Raw genomic sequence first — 15,049 nt, 5'->3', positions numbered from 1 at the left:
CCTGTTGTAGAATCACAATATCCTTGTTAGAACATGCCCTTCGTATCATCGGCACATTTGGAAACCTTCCACTCTGTTCCTTCCTCCAGTTAATTACTGTAAACAGTGAACAATTGCGGGCCAAGTACTGATCCCTGTGGTACTCCACCAGTTACATCTTTCCACTCTGAAAAAGGACCCATTTATTCCAACTCACTGTTTCCTATGTGACACAGTAAGAAGTCTCACAACACCAGGTTAAAGTCCAACAGGTTTATTTGGTAGCAAATACCATAAGCTTTCGGAGCACTGTTCCTCAGGATTTAGGATGTCCCGAGGCATGGTACATTGGGGAAACCATGCAGACGCTACGACAACGGATGAATGAACACCGCTCGACAATCACCAGGCAAGACTGTTCTCTTCCTGTGGGGGAGCACTTCAGTAGTCACGGGCATTCAGCCTTGGATCTTCAGGTAAGCGTTCTCCAAGGCGGCCTTCACGACACACGACAGCGCAGAGTCACTGAGCAGAAACTGATAGCCAAGTTCCGCACACATGAGGACAGCCTAAACCGGGATGTTGGATTTATGTCACATTATCAGTAACCCCCCACAGCTTTCCCCCTGATCTTGCAGAATCTCACTAGCTGTTCTGTCTGGAGACAATACACATTTCTTTAACCTGTGTTGAATGCTCCCTCCACCCACATTGTCTGTACCTTTAAGACCTGGCTGGCTCTAGAGATTCGCATTCTAATTAGTATTCTGTAACTTGATTTTGTGTCTCTGTGCACTGTTTGAGAGCACATTTCCACTCCATCTGACGAAGGAGCAGTGCTCCGAAAGCTTATGGTATTTGCTACCAAATAAACCTGTTGGACTTTAACCTGATGTTGTGAGACTTCTTACTGTGTTCACCCCAGTCCAACGCCGGCATCTCCACATCATGACTCCTATGTGACAGCCAGTTTTCAATCCGTGCTAACACACTTCCTCCAATTCCGCGGGCTTTTACTTTCTGCGCCAGCCTCCTGTGCGGCACCGTGGCAAATGCCTTTTGGAGACTTTGAGGTTCCGTAAACCTGATTTGGAACTGACTGGAGCCGTGAGAAGCCCAAAGCTCTGCCAACTCAGCAACCATTTCCTCCATTGTTTAATTTTCGGACTTTTTTTTGCGTACCAAGCACACAGACAGACCTCTGGAGAAGTACAGTTCACATGGAGTACCAGGCGCAAGTTGAGTGTATGTGGGGAGGGGAGGAGAGATACTGGCTGGGGTGGGGGAGAGACACTGGCTGGGGCAGGGGAGCCCACCCCCCCGCAGGGGAGCCCACCCCCCCCTTCCCTCCCTCCCACCCATCCCCCACTCAGGCCTTTTGGATTGCGTAGGAATGTTCAGGGAGTTAAGAGACTGGAAAGTGTCCTGTGTGGAAGAAAAGGTTGGCCTACCACTGTTAGGAGGTATGGTCTGCCCCCAGCTGGCCAGCTAAAATATTGCGGCTGCTGGCTGAGACATTGGCATTTCCTTCAGGTCTGCAGTATCTTTTACAAGATGTACTTGCTCTGACCTGGCTTGGCTGTTTATAATTGTGATGGAAATCGTGAACTGATTAACCCAGAGTGTGCTGCAAATCCACTTCCTGTTAACACCAGTCCCGTCCCTCCAGCCCATTTAAACCCATCAGAAAACTGAAAACCTTTTAATGTCCGTTGTAATAGAAATAACTGGACAATGAGTGGGAAAAGCTGTGCCCTAATGTTGGTGTTCACACGGTGTTCGCAAAGGTTGCAACACCATTTCCCACATGGTCTGGACTTGTATGATAACTTGTATAAGCTCCGGAGAAGGTTGTGTTGAATTCCGGAGTCCTGGCACTCCAGGTACGCGATGTGTTTGATTAGCTTATCTCTATCCTGTTCAGCAGGAGTCAGGCAGGATAATTGCAATACAACGTGAACACTGAGAGGTATTTTGGACTTGATTAAGTTGGGCAGCTGCCATGTTACAAGTGCTTGCTTGGGATAAATTGGATATGACTGTGCTTTTCTGAGGCCTGGCACCAGTTGTGTTCTGTTTAATGCCATGCCAGCTGACCCTGTGCGGTTCATTTACAATAGGGCTTGAATTCTGTGTATCTTTCATTTAGGAACAGAAACTTGGCTTGGTCTCTCTTTTTATTGAGGATGTAAAGCGTTTGACAAAAGCCTGCCTGGAACAGTGGCTTTGTTGTGCTTGGGTCAGTGCGGTGCTTTGTTTGTTACCCAGACTGGTAGCGAGCCCGCCCTTTCTCTTGGGATGCTGCCAGTCATTGCCGGGTTCACTGGGGTCATTTTTGACTGTTTGATAAATGGGGGAACATGACCGCGTTCTGTTGGCTGTGACTAGTTGCCGGGGTCAAGGCCTCCAACTGATCCCATTTTTCACACTGCCCATTTCTATGCTAAAGTCAGCGTTGACGCAGGGATCAGCATTGACTGTGACTACAGAAAGGCACATCAAGGTCTAAGAGGACTGAAATGGGAAGCCTCATTAAGATGAGATGTCACTGCAGCCTCTCTCCTGACCCATGCTGACCTGTACTTGAATCCAGTGTTTGAATATGCAATGAGAGTTGAGCTTTAATGTACCTTACTTGGATGCTTGGGGGGACAGGTTTACCAGATCTCTCCCACTCTAGTTTTTAAAAGTGCACTTTGAGTACAAGTTAAGTGATTCTTGACCCCATTGTAGCTCTTGAAAAACTCATGGGGGTGCACCAAATGGACTGAAATTGTTCTAACTCCCTGGCTCACCTTAATTTTGGGCAGAACGAACCCACAATGCCGAGCCACACGCCCACAAATCCTAGTTTCCTGCAGGAAATATCCTGTTAGTAAATCCTCTAATTCCCTCAGGGCTTGGCTTACTAAAGAATGTGGCACAGTAGTAGACAGCTTGGGGTAGGTTTTTAATTAAACCAAAGGTTATACGCCGTTCAGAGTTGCTGAATATTTCATTTTCGTTATTAAGGGGAAAAGAGAGCGTCGGGTAAGATATAGAACAAATAGACTCGAGGAAGGCCAATCCCCTACTTTATACAGCTCGTAAACAGTATGTAAATGATTGAGAATTTAATGAACTCAACCTGACACTATATGATCTATGGACTTTAGTGGAAAATGCAGGAAGCAGTAAACCTTTCATTTTTATTCTGCAAATGAAGGAAACCTGCATTTTGCAAAGGGTTGTATTTATCCGTATATGGAAATGTTCATAATTGTGCAATCCTTTAGTACTTCATACTTAATTTTATATTAATGATTGGAGCGGCACAGTGGTTAGCACTGCTGCCTCACAGCGCCAGGGACCCGGGTTCGAATACCGGCTTGGGTCACTGTCTGTGTGGAGTCTGCACGTTCTCCCCGTGTCTGCGTGGGTTTCCTCCGGGTGCTCCGGTTTCCTCCCACAGTCCGAAAGACGTGTTGGTTAGATGCATTGGCCGTGCTAAATTCTCCCTCAGTGTGCCCGAACAGGCGCCGGAGTGTGGCGACTAGGGGATTTTCACGGTAACTTCATTGCAGTGTTAATGTAAGCCTACTTGTGACACTAATAAATAAACTTTACTTTAACTATGTTATGAATTATGATTATTTGTTGTATTTGTATCACCTCAGTAATTTGTCACATGTCGCCATATTGATTTTTCAATCAACCGGTTTTCTAATTTCCCCTCTCTTTTTTTACCAGGCGTCCTAGTGGTAAATGTGACTTGGCGCAACAAGACTTACGTTGGAACTCTTTTGGACTGCACAAGACATGACTGGGCACCTCCAAGGTGAGCAGCGGGGTAAAGCATTGGGGATAAAGGGGATATGCAGTGTAAGGATTTTTTAAATTCGTTCAGTGGACGCGGGCATCGCCGGATGGACCAGCATCCCTAATTGCCCTTGAGAAGATGGTGGTGCGCTGCCACCTTGAGCCGCTGTAGTCTGCTGAAGGTACACCTTTCCAGGATTTTGACCCAGCGACAGTGAAGGAACAACGATATCTTTCCAAGTCAGGATGGTGTGTGGCCCGGAGGGGAACTTGTCGATGGTGATATTCCCATGCATCTGCTGCCCTTGTCCATCGCAATCATGGGATATCGGAATAGTAAATACATTGGTGACACTTTGCATACAAGTGTACCGGATATACACAGCAGGGGTCATTTATGTCACCCATACCGTTAGCATGGTCTAAATCTCAGATTAGATGTGGTGAGGAAAACTATTCCAGCTTCGAGATCCAGAAGTAACCTACAGTCTGCTTGGTATACCATCCAGCTGTTCCTTTAGAACATAAGAAATAGGAGCAGGAGTAGGCCATCTAGCCCCTCGAGCCTGCCCCGCCATTCAATAAGATCATGGCTGATCTGAAGTGGATCAGTTCCACTTACCCGCCTGATCCCCATAACCCCTAATTCCCTTACCGATCAGGAATCCATCTATCCGTGATTTAAACACATTCAACGAGGTAGCCTCCACCACTTCAGTGGGCAGAGATTCACCACCCTCTGAGAGAAGAAGTTCCTCCTCAATTCTGTCCTAAACTGACCCCCCCCCCTTTATTTTGAGGCTGTCGTAATGGTTGCCTCCGTGTTACTGGGGTCCTTACTGCAGTGTGGGTGAACGTTTTGTACTGGCAACTTGGCTTATTTTCAAGTTCCTCTGTTTTATTTTCACACCTATTCTGCTGGCCCTGATAATTCAGTGAGTTATTTTTATGCTTAATTCTTTGAGTTATCCAGTAATTTGAAGCAACGTAAGCATCACAAAGTCAAAATTGGTGCCAGCATTTTAGAATTGTCAGCTTCCTGAAATAAGGAATTGTTAATTAAGAGGAGTAGATTTAATAATTCAATAAACACCTTGAGGATTGGGCTTTCTGTTTCCAAGGCTGCTCACATTGAGCTCTGGGACAGTGGATGTTAAGATGTTGTTTCTTTCATTGCCTCATTTTAATCTCCTAATCGCAATTATTTTTTAAGAGTGTGTATTAGTTGGTTTCACCTATTGTGAGACAGTTATTGTCGGAAATTATTGAAGAGTTTATAATTACTATGAGGATTACTATAAACCTCAGCCAAGAGTGATTCGAAATGACATGGCATCACACTCCTTTATCTCAAGTGCTCCTGGTCTGTAGGGTCCATTCATTCGTTTGAAGAGATGAGAGGACAGCACTGGTATGAGCTTTAAAATGGTTTTCTTTTATTGAAAAGAACTTAAAAAAATTAATATGACAGAAGCAAAGGAAAGCGAACTTGGGGACTGGCTTCTCAGTCACTCCCTGAACTGAACTTGAACTGAACCCACACACACACTCTAAAATCAAAAATATATTTCAACCCTTATCTCGTTATTGGAAGTGTTTTTCACAGTCTGTCTCTGTCTAGAAAAACAATGCTTGCAGCTGCTGTTCTGAGAAACTGTTGTTTGCCTGCATTGTGTACCCTTCAGGAATGCAGTCAATTTTTAGCTAACCCAGCATGCCTTCTGATGCTAAATGTGGTCAAGCCAGCTGTAATTGTTTGGCTCCGCAGAGTTAGTTAACCCCTACAGTCTAACATTTAACTGTAATTGTGCATAGGCAAAGATATCTTAAAATGAAGCAAACAGGGCTACTCATACACAGGGTCCCTTATGGTCTCACCTTGTTCATTGTGGGACAGTGTCATTCAGAAGCCAGATGTTTCTGCCATGGCACAGTGAGAGTGGCATGATGGTTAGCACTGCTGCCTCACAGCAGCACGGACCCGGGTTCAATTTCCAACTTGGGTCACTGTCTGTGTGGAGTCTGCACATTCTCCCCGTGTCTGCGTGGGTTTCCTCCGGGTGCTCTGATTTCCTCCCACAGTCCAAAGATATGCAGATTAAGTGGATTGGCCATGCTTAATTGTCTCTTAGTGTCCCAAGTTGTCTAGGTTAGAGGAGATTAGTGAGATAAATACGTGGGGCTATGAGGATAGGGCCTTGGTAAGAGGCACTGTCAGAGGGTTGGTGCAGACTCGATGGGCCGAATGGCTTCCTTCTGCACTGAGGATTCCCTGCAGCGACAGAAGCTGATCAAGAGGGGAGTAGTTTCGAGTTGCTCTTTCCCATTTGGCCGTTGTGTCAGAACTGCATTGCAAGGTGTGAAAAAAGTTGAACACTTGAAACTCTATGGCATACCAGACTGCGGACCAAGTGCTGGAAAATGAGAATCAACTGGATAGCTGCTTGATGACCGGGATAGGCACGATGGGCCGAAGGGCCTCTTTCTGTGCTGTAAGACTGAGGTTAATTGGTGAGTGGGAGATCGGAAATCAATGAAAAAGGAATAGTTTTTAAGAAATTAAATGCATCAGTTTCCACTTGACTCCTCAATGCCCCTCCATGACACAAGCCTCACTGTGATAGGCCATTAGACAGTCTCCAAAAACCATTAACAAATCCTTCTCCAATAGAGTTTCATCCTTTTGTTTTTAATTCTGTGAGAAAACCTGTGAGTCTTCACTTATTTCTTGAGGAAGCCATGGCTGAGATTGCTAACTTACCAACAGAAATAGCAATCCGTACACGATCTGCATTCACGCAGAGCCAGGTATAGTCTCTTCCAGAGTGGTTTTTCATGTACTTAATATTTTGGAATCTGTTGTCAAAGTTTTCGTATCTTTTCTTTCACGTGTACAGATTGGATGTTATAGGTAGCTCAACCTTTTACTAGGCCCTAGATCTCTTTTCATTATCCATTAAACTCGGATCCTAACATCGTTAAAAGAGAAAGGGTAGCACAGTGGTTAGCACTGCTACCTCACAATGCCAGGGACCCGGGTTCAATTCCGGCCTCGGGTCACTGTCTGTGCGGAGATTGCACGTTCTCCCCATGTCTGCATGGGGGTGCTCCGGTTTCCTCCCACAATTCAAAGATGTGCGGGTTAGGTGGATTGGCCATGCTAAATTAACCGTAGTGTCAGGGAGGGTTAGCAGGGTAAATATGAGTAGTTACAGGAATAGGGCCTGTGTGGGATGGTGGTCGGTGTAGACTTGATGGGCCGAATGGCCGCCTCCTGCACTGTAGGGATTCTGTGAGAATCCCGACAGGACTGCATCATAACTCTGCTCGGCACAGTCACTGATTTTTATTTGCTTTCTCCAGGTTTTGCGAGTCGCCTACGAGTGACCTCGAGATGAGAGGAAACAATCGAGGGAGGGGGAAGCGGGCACGCCCCAACACGAATGCTCCAGTGATTGAGGCCAGCGCGGTGCCAGATAGCAAGGTGGTCAACAAGACTCGGGCATGCACGAGTAGCAAAGGGCGGAGGGGCAGCCAGAACTCTTCCGAGAGGCGCACCCCAACGAACACAGTGGAAGACATCAAGGCGAGTCCCACAGCCGGAAACAAACGGAAGAATAAACCCACCCCCGATTTGGATTTAACCTCGAGCTCTGAGGACTCCAAAGGAGGGAAAAGGATGCGTTCAAACTCGCGGGGGGCAGCAACCCCGACTCCGGTTACGGGGATGAAACCGGAACCTTCTGTGCACGAGCACAACTGCCCGTCGCCTGTCCTCATTGACTGTCCCCACCCCAACTGCAACAAGAAATACAAGCACATTAACGGCCTCCGGTACCACCAGGCCCACGCGCACACGGACAGCGACGGCAAGCTGGAGGGGGACATTGACAGCGAGGAGAAGAACTCGGATGGTGAGGACTGCAGCCAGCACCCACTGCTGAGCCAGGATTCCAGCAGCTGTAATGGCTCCTCCAGCTCGCACACGTTCTGTCAGGCAAAGGGTTCCATGTCCCCCGCTCGTTCAGTCACGCCCAAAGGCAGGCGGGAAGGCAGCATGGAGGCACATAGTCCTTCCCCCGCTGCAAAGCTCAGCACCGGGAAGGGCTCAAGTAAAAAGAAAGCCCCTTCGGAGGCTGACCCCGAGTCTGGTGGCATGTATAATATTGAGTGTTCGGAAGAAGGGCCTCCAGTTGCCAGCCCAGGCGATGATACGGGCAACGACGGAGATGATTCGAGTGAAAAGAAATTGGTCCTGGAAAAGGATAAAGCCAAGAAAGCGAGCAGCTCGAAATCAGAAAAGCTTCCCCTCAAAACCAAATCAGCCAGGCCCATTGTCCCTGCCATGCCAGCGCAGATGTACAGTTTCCCCACTGCTGCTTTTGCTGCCTCCGGCCCAGGGCCCGCTCCAAACCTGGCCACCACCGTGGTCCAAGCCATTTCCAAGAGCCCCCCGCTCAAGGCCATTCAGCCCAAGCCGACTGTGATGGGGGAGCCGTCTACAGTGAACCCGGCCCTCACCCCCTTGAAAGAGAAGAAGAAAAAGGAGAAGAAGAGGAAGGATGCCAAGGAGACGGCGAGTCCCAAGCCTCTGGGGAAAGGCGGAAAGCCGGAGGATGGCAAAAGCCCTTTCCGGGATTCAGCCGCGGACTCTGCGCCCAAAGGCGAGGGCCTCTTGAACGGTTCTTCGGAGTCGCACGAGAGTCGCTTGGCAAGTATCAAAGCCGAAGCGGACAAAATCTACAGCTTTACAGACAATGCGCCGAGCCCTTCCATAGGCACAGCCAGCAGGCTAGAGGGCACTGGCTTGGTCACACCTATTATACCCTTGCATGTGGTGACACAGAACGGGGCCGACAGCTCTTCAGTCAAGACCAATAGTCCGGCCTATTCTGATATCTCTGACGCAGGAGAAGATGGAGAAGGGAAGGGAGATGGGGCTAAAGTCAAAACGTCATCTCCGGACCAGATGGCGAAGGAAAGTGCCAAGAAAGCATTATTCTCCTCTTCCTCCTCTTCCTCCTCCTCCTCCTCTTCCTCATCCTCTTCATCAAGAACTCAGCCACCTTTAAATAAGGAAACTCATTCCCCTTACTACCAGGGCTATGACACCTACTACTCTCCCAACTACGCCCACTCGAGTCCTGGAGGGACCAGCAGCGGTTCGGGGGCAGTCGGCCATTCGGTCAAAATCAAGAAAGAGATAGATGAGGAGGGTGTGGAGGTGAGGGTCAAAGTTGAAAGTGCGGACGATAAAAAGATTGAAATGGGCAGTGCAGGCCACCATCCTTCGGTGATCCAACAAAGGCCCCAAATGTACATGCAACCCCTCTATTACGGTCAGTATGCGTATATGCCCCAGTATGGGTACAGCGAGCAGGGGTACCACAGCCACGTGATGAGTACGAACCCAGCGTACAGGCAGCAGTACGAGAAGCTGTGTGAGGAGCAGCATAAGCAGAGGCAAGAGCAGAACCGGGGGAAGCACAGCACTAACGACACCGACAAGAAACAGGAGCATGGCGTTAAGGACCGAGACAGGGAGGAGTGGAAGCAGAAGTCCCCTGCCTCGGCCACGCTGTCAAAAGCCCCCAGCTTGACGGACCTGGCAAAACCAGTGCCCAACAAGCCCAAGGACTCAACGGACTCCATGAAATATGCCATCATGGCAAAAGCAGATGATGCCCCCAAGCTGCAATCCCAGCAGGCTGAGGGGCTCAAGATGAAATTGACTGAGGGCAGCCATCTTGGGAGGGAGTTGTGTGAAACAAAACCTGGCCTGGAGTCGAGCAAACACTCGGGAATGGACCCAACGCTCTGGTACAGACAGGTGAGAACAAAGCTCCGATACCCAATGGCTTATTGTTCTGCGGTACCGAGGTGCATCTCTTAACCAAGAATATTAATTCAGCTTGTAACAACCTCCGTGGGAGAACTTTAAACCCAAAAAAAACAAATTTATCAAGTGATCACCCCCTCCCCCTCCCCCATGAAGGAATTACCAACAATATTTCACTTTTACTTTGACGTGAATTCAAACCAACATAAATGTGAATTAACAATAAAAGGTCAAGTTCTCTCTAAATAGTTGACACAAGAAAGATAAGTCTCTCAAAACCTGCATCACTCACCACAGACGTATTGCCATGAGCAGTTTCAAACCTCTCTAACTATGTCTCTTTGAAACATAGAATCTCACTTTTGCGCTCAATCGCCCTCAGCCCTTGAGTCGGGTTTGTTGCAGTCGTGTTCCCCTGAGACACTTGTCACCCAAACGGCACACCCTTGCATTATCTCCTTAAGCAGCTTTACAGCGGTGTCTTGAAGGCACCGATTCTCCAGAGACCTCTTTATCTGATGCATTAAATGTCCCCTGTAAAATTGTGTCTTCAGCTCTGGTAAAGCTGACGTAGCAGCAGTGAAATTATTCACTTCACAATCTCTGCTCTAACCCTGTTCTTTAGCTTTCTGTCCTGTTTAAGTGCGTTTTACACACACGCGCATGCATGCACACACACACACAGCTATACACACACACACACAGACAGCTACACACACACACAGCTATACACACACACACACAGCTATACACACACACACACAGCTATACACACACACAGCTATACACACACACACACAGCTATACACACACACAGCTATACACACACACAGCTATACACACACACACACACAGCTATACACACACACACACACAGCTATACACACACACACACACACAGCTATACACACACACACACACAGCTATACACACACAGCTATACACACACACAGCTATACACACACACACACAGACAGCTACACACACACAGACAGCTACACACACACAGACAGCTACACACACACAGACAGCTACACACACACATACACACACACACACACCTAGACACAAAATGTGCCTCCTCTGTTCTCCAATCTGTTGCCACTCTCCTTCGTTCTTTTTTGCCTTCTCTCTCGCTGTCCGGCCAAATGGCCTTTTTGTATATTCCTTCCTGTTGCTACTGCTTCCAGTTCAGGAGCCGCCAAACCACATGGACTAATATTTCTGATTATTCAAGAGAATCACTATTGATTCCTTTACAATTGATGCAAACTCTTCAAAGGTTCATTTCAAACATTCCTAAAAAGAATTCCAGAATCCCTCGACATTGTAAAGAAATTACAAACTTCATTTATTTTAATGCTTTCAGGTCAAAGGTCGTCACACGCTGTATGTTGAACTAACCTAGTAAGAAGTCTCACAACACCAGGTTAAAGTCCAGCAGGTTTATTTGGAATCATGAGCTTTCGGAGTGCTCCCCCTTCCTCAGGTGACTCACCAGATGAAGGATTCCAAATAAACCTGTTGGACTTCAACCTGATGTTGTGAGACTTCTTACTGTGCCCATCCCAGTCCAACGCCGGCATCTCCACATCTTGAACTAACTTAACTACAGTGCAATACCATGCTGGATTGAAGCCCAGATATTTGTATATGCACTCTAAATAGCACAGTATTAATACACAAACAAGATTGATACATAAGTGAAGAAAGATCATGAATTAATAACACACCCTCGCCATGGCGGCACAGTGGTTAGCACTGCTGCCTCACAATGCCAGGGACCCGGGTTCATTTCCCGACTTGGGTCACTGTCTGTGTGGAGTTCTCCCCATGTCTGCCTGGGTTTCTTCCGGGTGCTCCGGTTTCCTCCCACAGTTCGAAAGACATGCTGATTAGGCGCATTGTCCATGCTAAATTCTCCCTCAGTGTACCCGAACAGGCGCCGGAGTGTGGCGACTAGGGGATTTTCACAGTAACTTCATTGCAGTGTTAATGTAAGCCTACTTGTGACACTAATAAAATAAATAATAATCCAAAATGCTTAGTGGTCAATAAAATTACATTTTGAAATACGCTGTTATCTGGATGACAAACTTGGTCACCAATTTATACACAGTAAAATCCCAAATTAAACATGCAGGCCAGATAATCTGCTTTTTGTTGGCATTGACTGGGAGATGCTTGTTGGCCGGGACACAGAGAGAACTTTCCTGCTTATTTAGAAAGATGCCAAGGCTTCCCTTTATGTCCACCTGAACACGCAGGCAAGGCCACATTCTAATGTTGTGATCGAAAGGTGGCATCTCCATCAGTGCAGCTTTTCCTTAACATAGCACTGAAGTGTTAAGCCATGGAGTGAGGCTTGAACCCACAATCTTACTCGGCAGCAATGACAGCCTATATTTATATAGGGCCTTTAGCATAATGAAACATCCCAAGGTACTTCACACAAGCGATATAAAGCAAAGCGTGGCACCAAGCCACAGAAGGGGATTTGAGACTGAAAATTTAGTCAAGGAAGTAGATTTTAACAAGCGTCCTAAAGGAGCAAAGCAAGGTAGAGAGTCAGAGAGGTGTAGGGAAGGAATTCCAGGCTACTGAAAATTGAGGGCGCACAAGAGGCCAGATATAGAGGAGTGCAGATATCTTGGTGGGTTTTGGGATTGGAGGAGATCACCGAGATAGGGAGGAACAAGGTCAGGGAGGGAGTTGAAAACGATGAGAATTTTAAAGTCTAGCTTTGGTTGACTGGAAGTCAGTGTAGCACAGGGGGTGATGGGCAAACAGAACTTGCTGAGAGTTTGGGTGCCAAGTCGTACCAGTGGTTCAATTCCTGGCTTGGGCCACTGTGTCGAGTTTGCACATTCTCCCCGTGTCTGCGTGGGTTTCCTCCGGGCGCTCTGGTTTCCTCCCACAGTCCAACGGTGTGCGGGTTAGGTGGATTGGCCATGGCAAATTGCATCTTGGTGTCAGAGGGAATAACAGAGTAAATACATGGGGTTACGGGGGATAGGGCTCAGGTGGGATTGTTGTCAGCGCAGGTTGGATGGGCTGAATGGCCGCCTCCTGCACTGTAGTGATTCTATGAAGACACAGGCAGCAGGGTTTTGGACAGTCTGAAGTTTACAGAGGGTAAAACATGGGAGAACAGCCAGGAGTGCGTTGGAATAGTCAAATCTAGAGGCAACAGAAGCATGGATGAGATTTTCAGTGATGGATGGACTGAGATGGGGGTGAAGTTGGGCAAAATTGCGGAGGTTGAAGGCTTTGCGATGGCAACAGTTTGAGTTCGGAAGCTCATCTCAGGATCAAAACAGGATCTCCAGCTTGTGAACAGACTGGCTTAATCTCGGACTGTTGCCAGGGAGAGGGATGGAGTTGGTGGTGAGGAAATGGAGTTTCAGCTGAAGATAATATCCTCCGGTTTCCAAAGGAGAACATTTCTGCTATTCCAGTACTAGATACAGATGAGCAGTTTGGTAATTTTATAAAAGTGGGGGAGTTGGGAATGGCGGCGGTGAGGTGGCTGAGGTGAAATAGGGCTGGTGTTGTCGGCATACATTTGAAAACTAGCGCGGTGCCTTTGGACTATGTCACCGAAAGGCAGCATGTAGATGAGCAATAGCGAGGGGCCACAAGGAAACATCCTTGGTGGACACCAGAGGTTAGAGAGCAGGAATACAAGGTGATGATCTGGCTACGATTAGATAGATAAGAATGGAACCAGGTTGGAGCAGTCCCACCTAGCTGGACAACAGTGGAGAGGCGTTGGAGAGGATTTGTGGTCAACCATGTCAACGGCTGCAGACAAGTCGCAAATTTTGACTTCCATCCTGAACTCTCACTGAAGTCCAGGGCTCCAACTAGTGGCAGAGATTGTCCTGGCTACCTGACCATTTTCTGCCACGAAATGGATCCTGGTCTAAAATACTGTACTGGAGGAGAGTGCAGTTGTTTTTATTGTATATTATATTTCTTTTATATTTAGTAATGTATTTTGTTTTGCAAGTTATTTCAGTTAAGAATGCATGGTGTTGCTAAGGAGCAGAATGATGCAGACATTCTAGTTATAGAGGAGGAGTGTGAAATGTTAGATACAAGCATGGTGAGAGAGGAAGTACTGGAGGGACTGACATGCTTGAAGGTGGATAAATAACCAGGACCAGATGGATTGTATCCCAGGCTGTTGAAGGATGCCAGGGAGGAAATAGCAGATGCTCTGAGGATTATTTTCCAGACCTCACTAGTTAAAGATGAGGTTCCAGAGGATTGTCTGCGAGTGTTGTGCCATTATTTAAAAAGGGTGCAAGGAATCAGCCAGAAAACTATAGACCAGTCAGTCTGACTTCGGTGATGGGTAAATCATTGGAAACAATCCTGAGAGACAGGATAAACTGTCACTTGATCATGGATAGTCAGCATGCTTTTATTAGGGTAAGATAGTGTCTTACTAACTTAGAGTTTTTTGAGGAAGTAACAAGGAGGATTGATGAGGGTGGTGCAGTGGATGTTATCTATGTGGAATTCACTAAGGCATTTGATAAGGTCCCACATGGCAGACTGGTCAGGGAAGTGAGGTCTCGTGGGATACAAGAGCAGGTGGCAGGTTGGATTCAAAATTGTCTCAGTGACAGGAAACGGGGGGTAATGGTCAGTGGATGTTTTTGTAAATGGACAACGATTTCCCCTGATGTTCCACAGAGTCCAGTGTTGGGACCCTTTCCGTTGGTTGTATTATATTAATGGTTTAGATTTAATGTGAGTGGCATAATTGGGAAATTTACAGATAACACAAAAATTGTCTGTGTAGTTGACAGTGAAGAGGGTCGCTGTCAATTCCAGATCGATATCTATGGTTTGATTGAGTGGGTGGAAAAGTGACAAATGGAATTCAATCTGGTAAAGTGTGAAGTGATGGATTTCGGGAGGGGGGGTAAACAAAGCAAAGGAATACTCAATAAACAGGCAGATATTGAGAGGGGTGAGGAAGTGAGACACCTTGGAGTGCAAGTCCACACGTTCTTGAAGGTGGCAGGATAGGTGGACAAGGTGGTCTAGAAAGCATATGAATGCCCTCCTATAATGGACGAGATATTGAATACAAAAGCAGGGATGTAATAATGGAACTGTATAAAACGCCACAGCTGGAATTCTGTGTACAGTTCCGGTCACCAAAATACAGGAAGGACCTAATTGCTCTGGAGAGAGAGCAGAGGAGATTAACAAGAATGTTGCCAGGGCTTGCAAATTGCCGCTATGAGGAGAATTGGATGGGCTAGGGCTGTTTTCGTTAGAACAGAGGAGGCTGACGGGGTGACCTAATTGAAATTTACAAAATGGTGATGGGTCTAGAAAGGGTAGACAGGAAAGACTTGTTTCCCCTCGCTGAGGGGGTCAACTACCAGGTGACATAGGTTGAGGGTGATTGGT

At 47.1% G+C, this 15,049-nt stretch overlaps 1 protein-coding gene across 4 annotated transcripts in view; it reads left to right on the top strand.

Moving 5' to 3' along the window:
* Window positions 1–15,049, top strand: part of LOC144480566 (zinc finger protein 609-like) — a 124,124-nt gene that overhangs the window by 79,160 nt on the left and 29,915 nt on the right. For all 4 annotated transcript variants that reach the window (XM_078200156.1, XM_078200157.1, XM_078200155.1 and 1 more), the window contains exons 3-4: window positions 3,709–3,796; window positions 7,141–9,607. In XM_078200156.1, the coding sequence (XP_078056282.1) occupies window positions 3,709–3,796; window positions 7,141–9,607 (2,555 nt within the window). The remainder of the gene's footprint in view (window positions 1–3,708; window positions 3,797–7,140; window positions 9,608–15,049) is intronic.

This window comes from Mustelus asterias, chromosome 29 (genome assembly GCF_964213995.1).
Source record: "Mustelus asterias chromosome 29, sMusAst1.hap1.1, whole genome shotgun sequence".
Lineage (NCBI taxonomy): Eukaryota > Metazoa > Chordata > Chondrichthyes > Carcharhiniformes > Triakidae > Mustelus > Mustelus asterias.
This window is presented reverse-complemented; position numbering and strand designations above follow the sequence as displayed.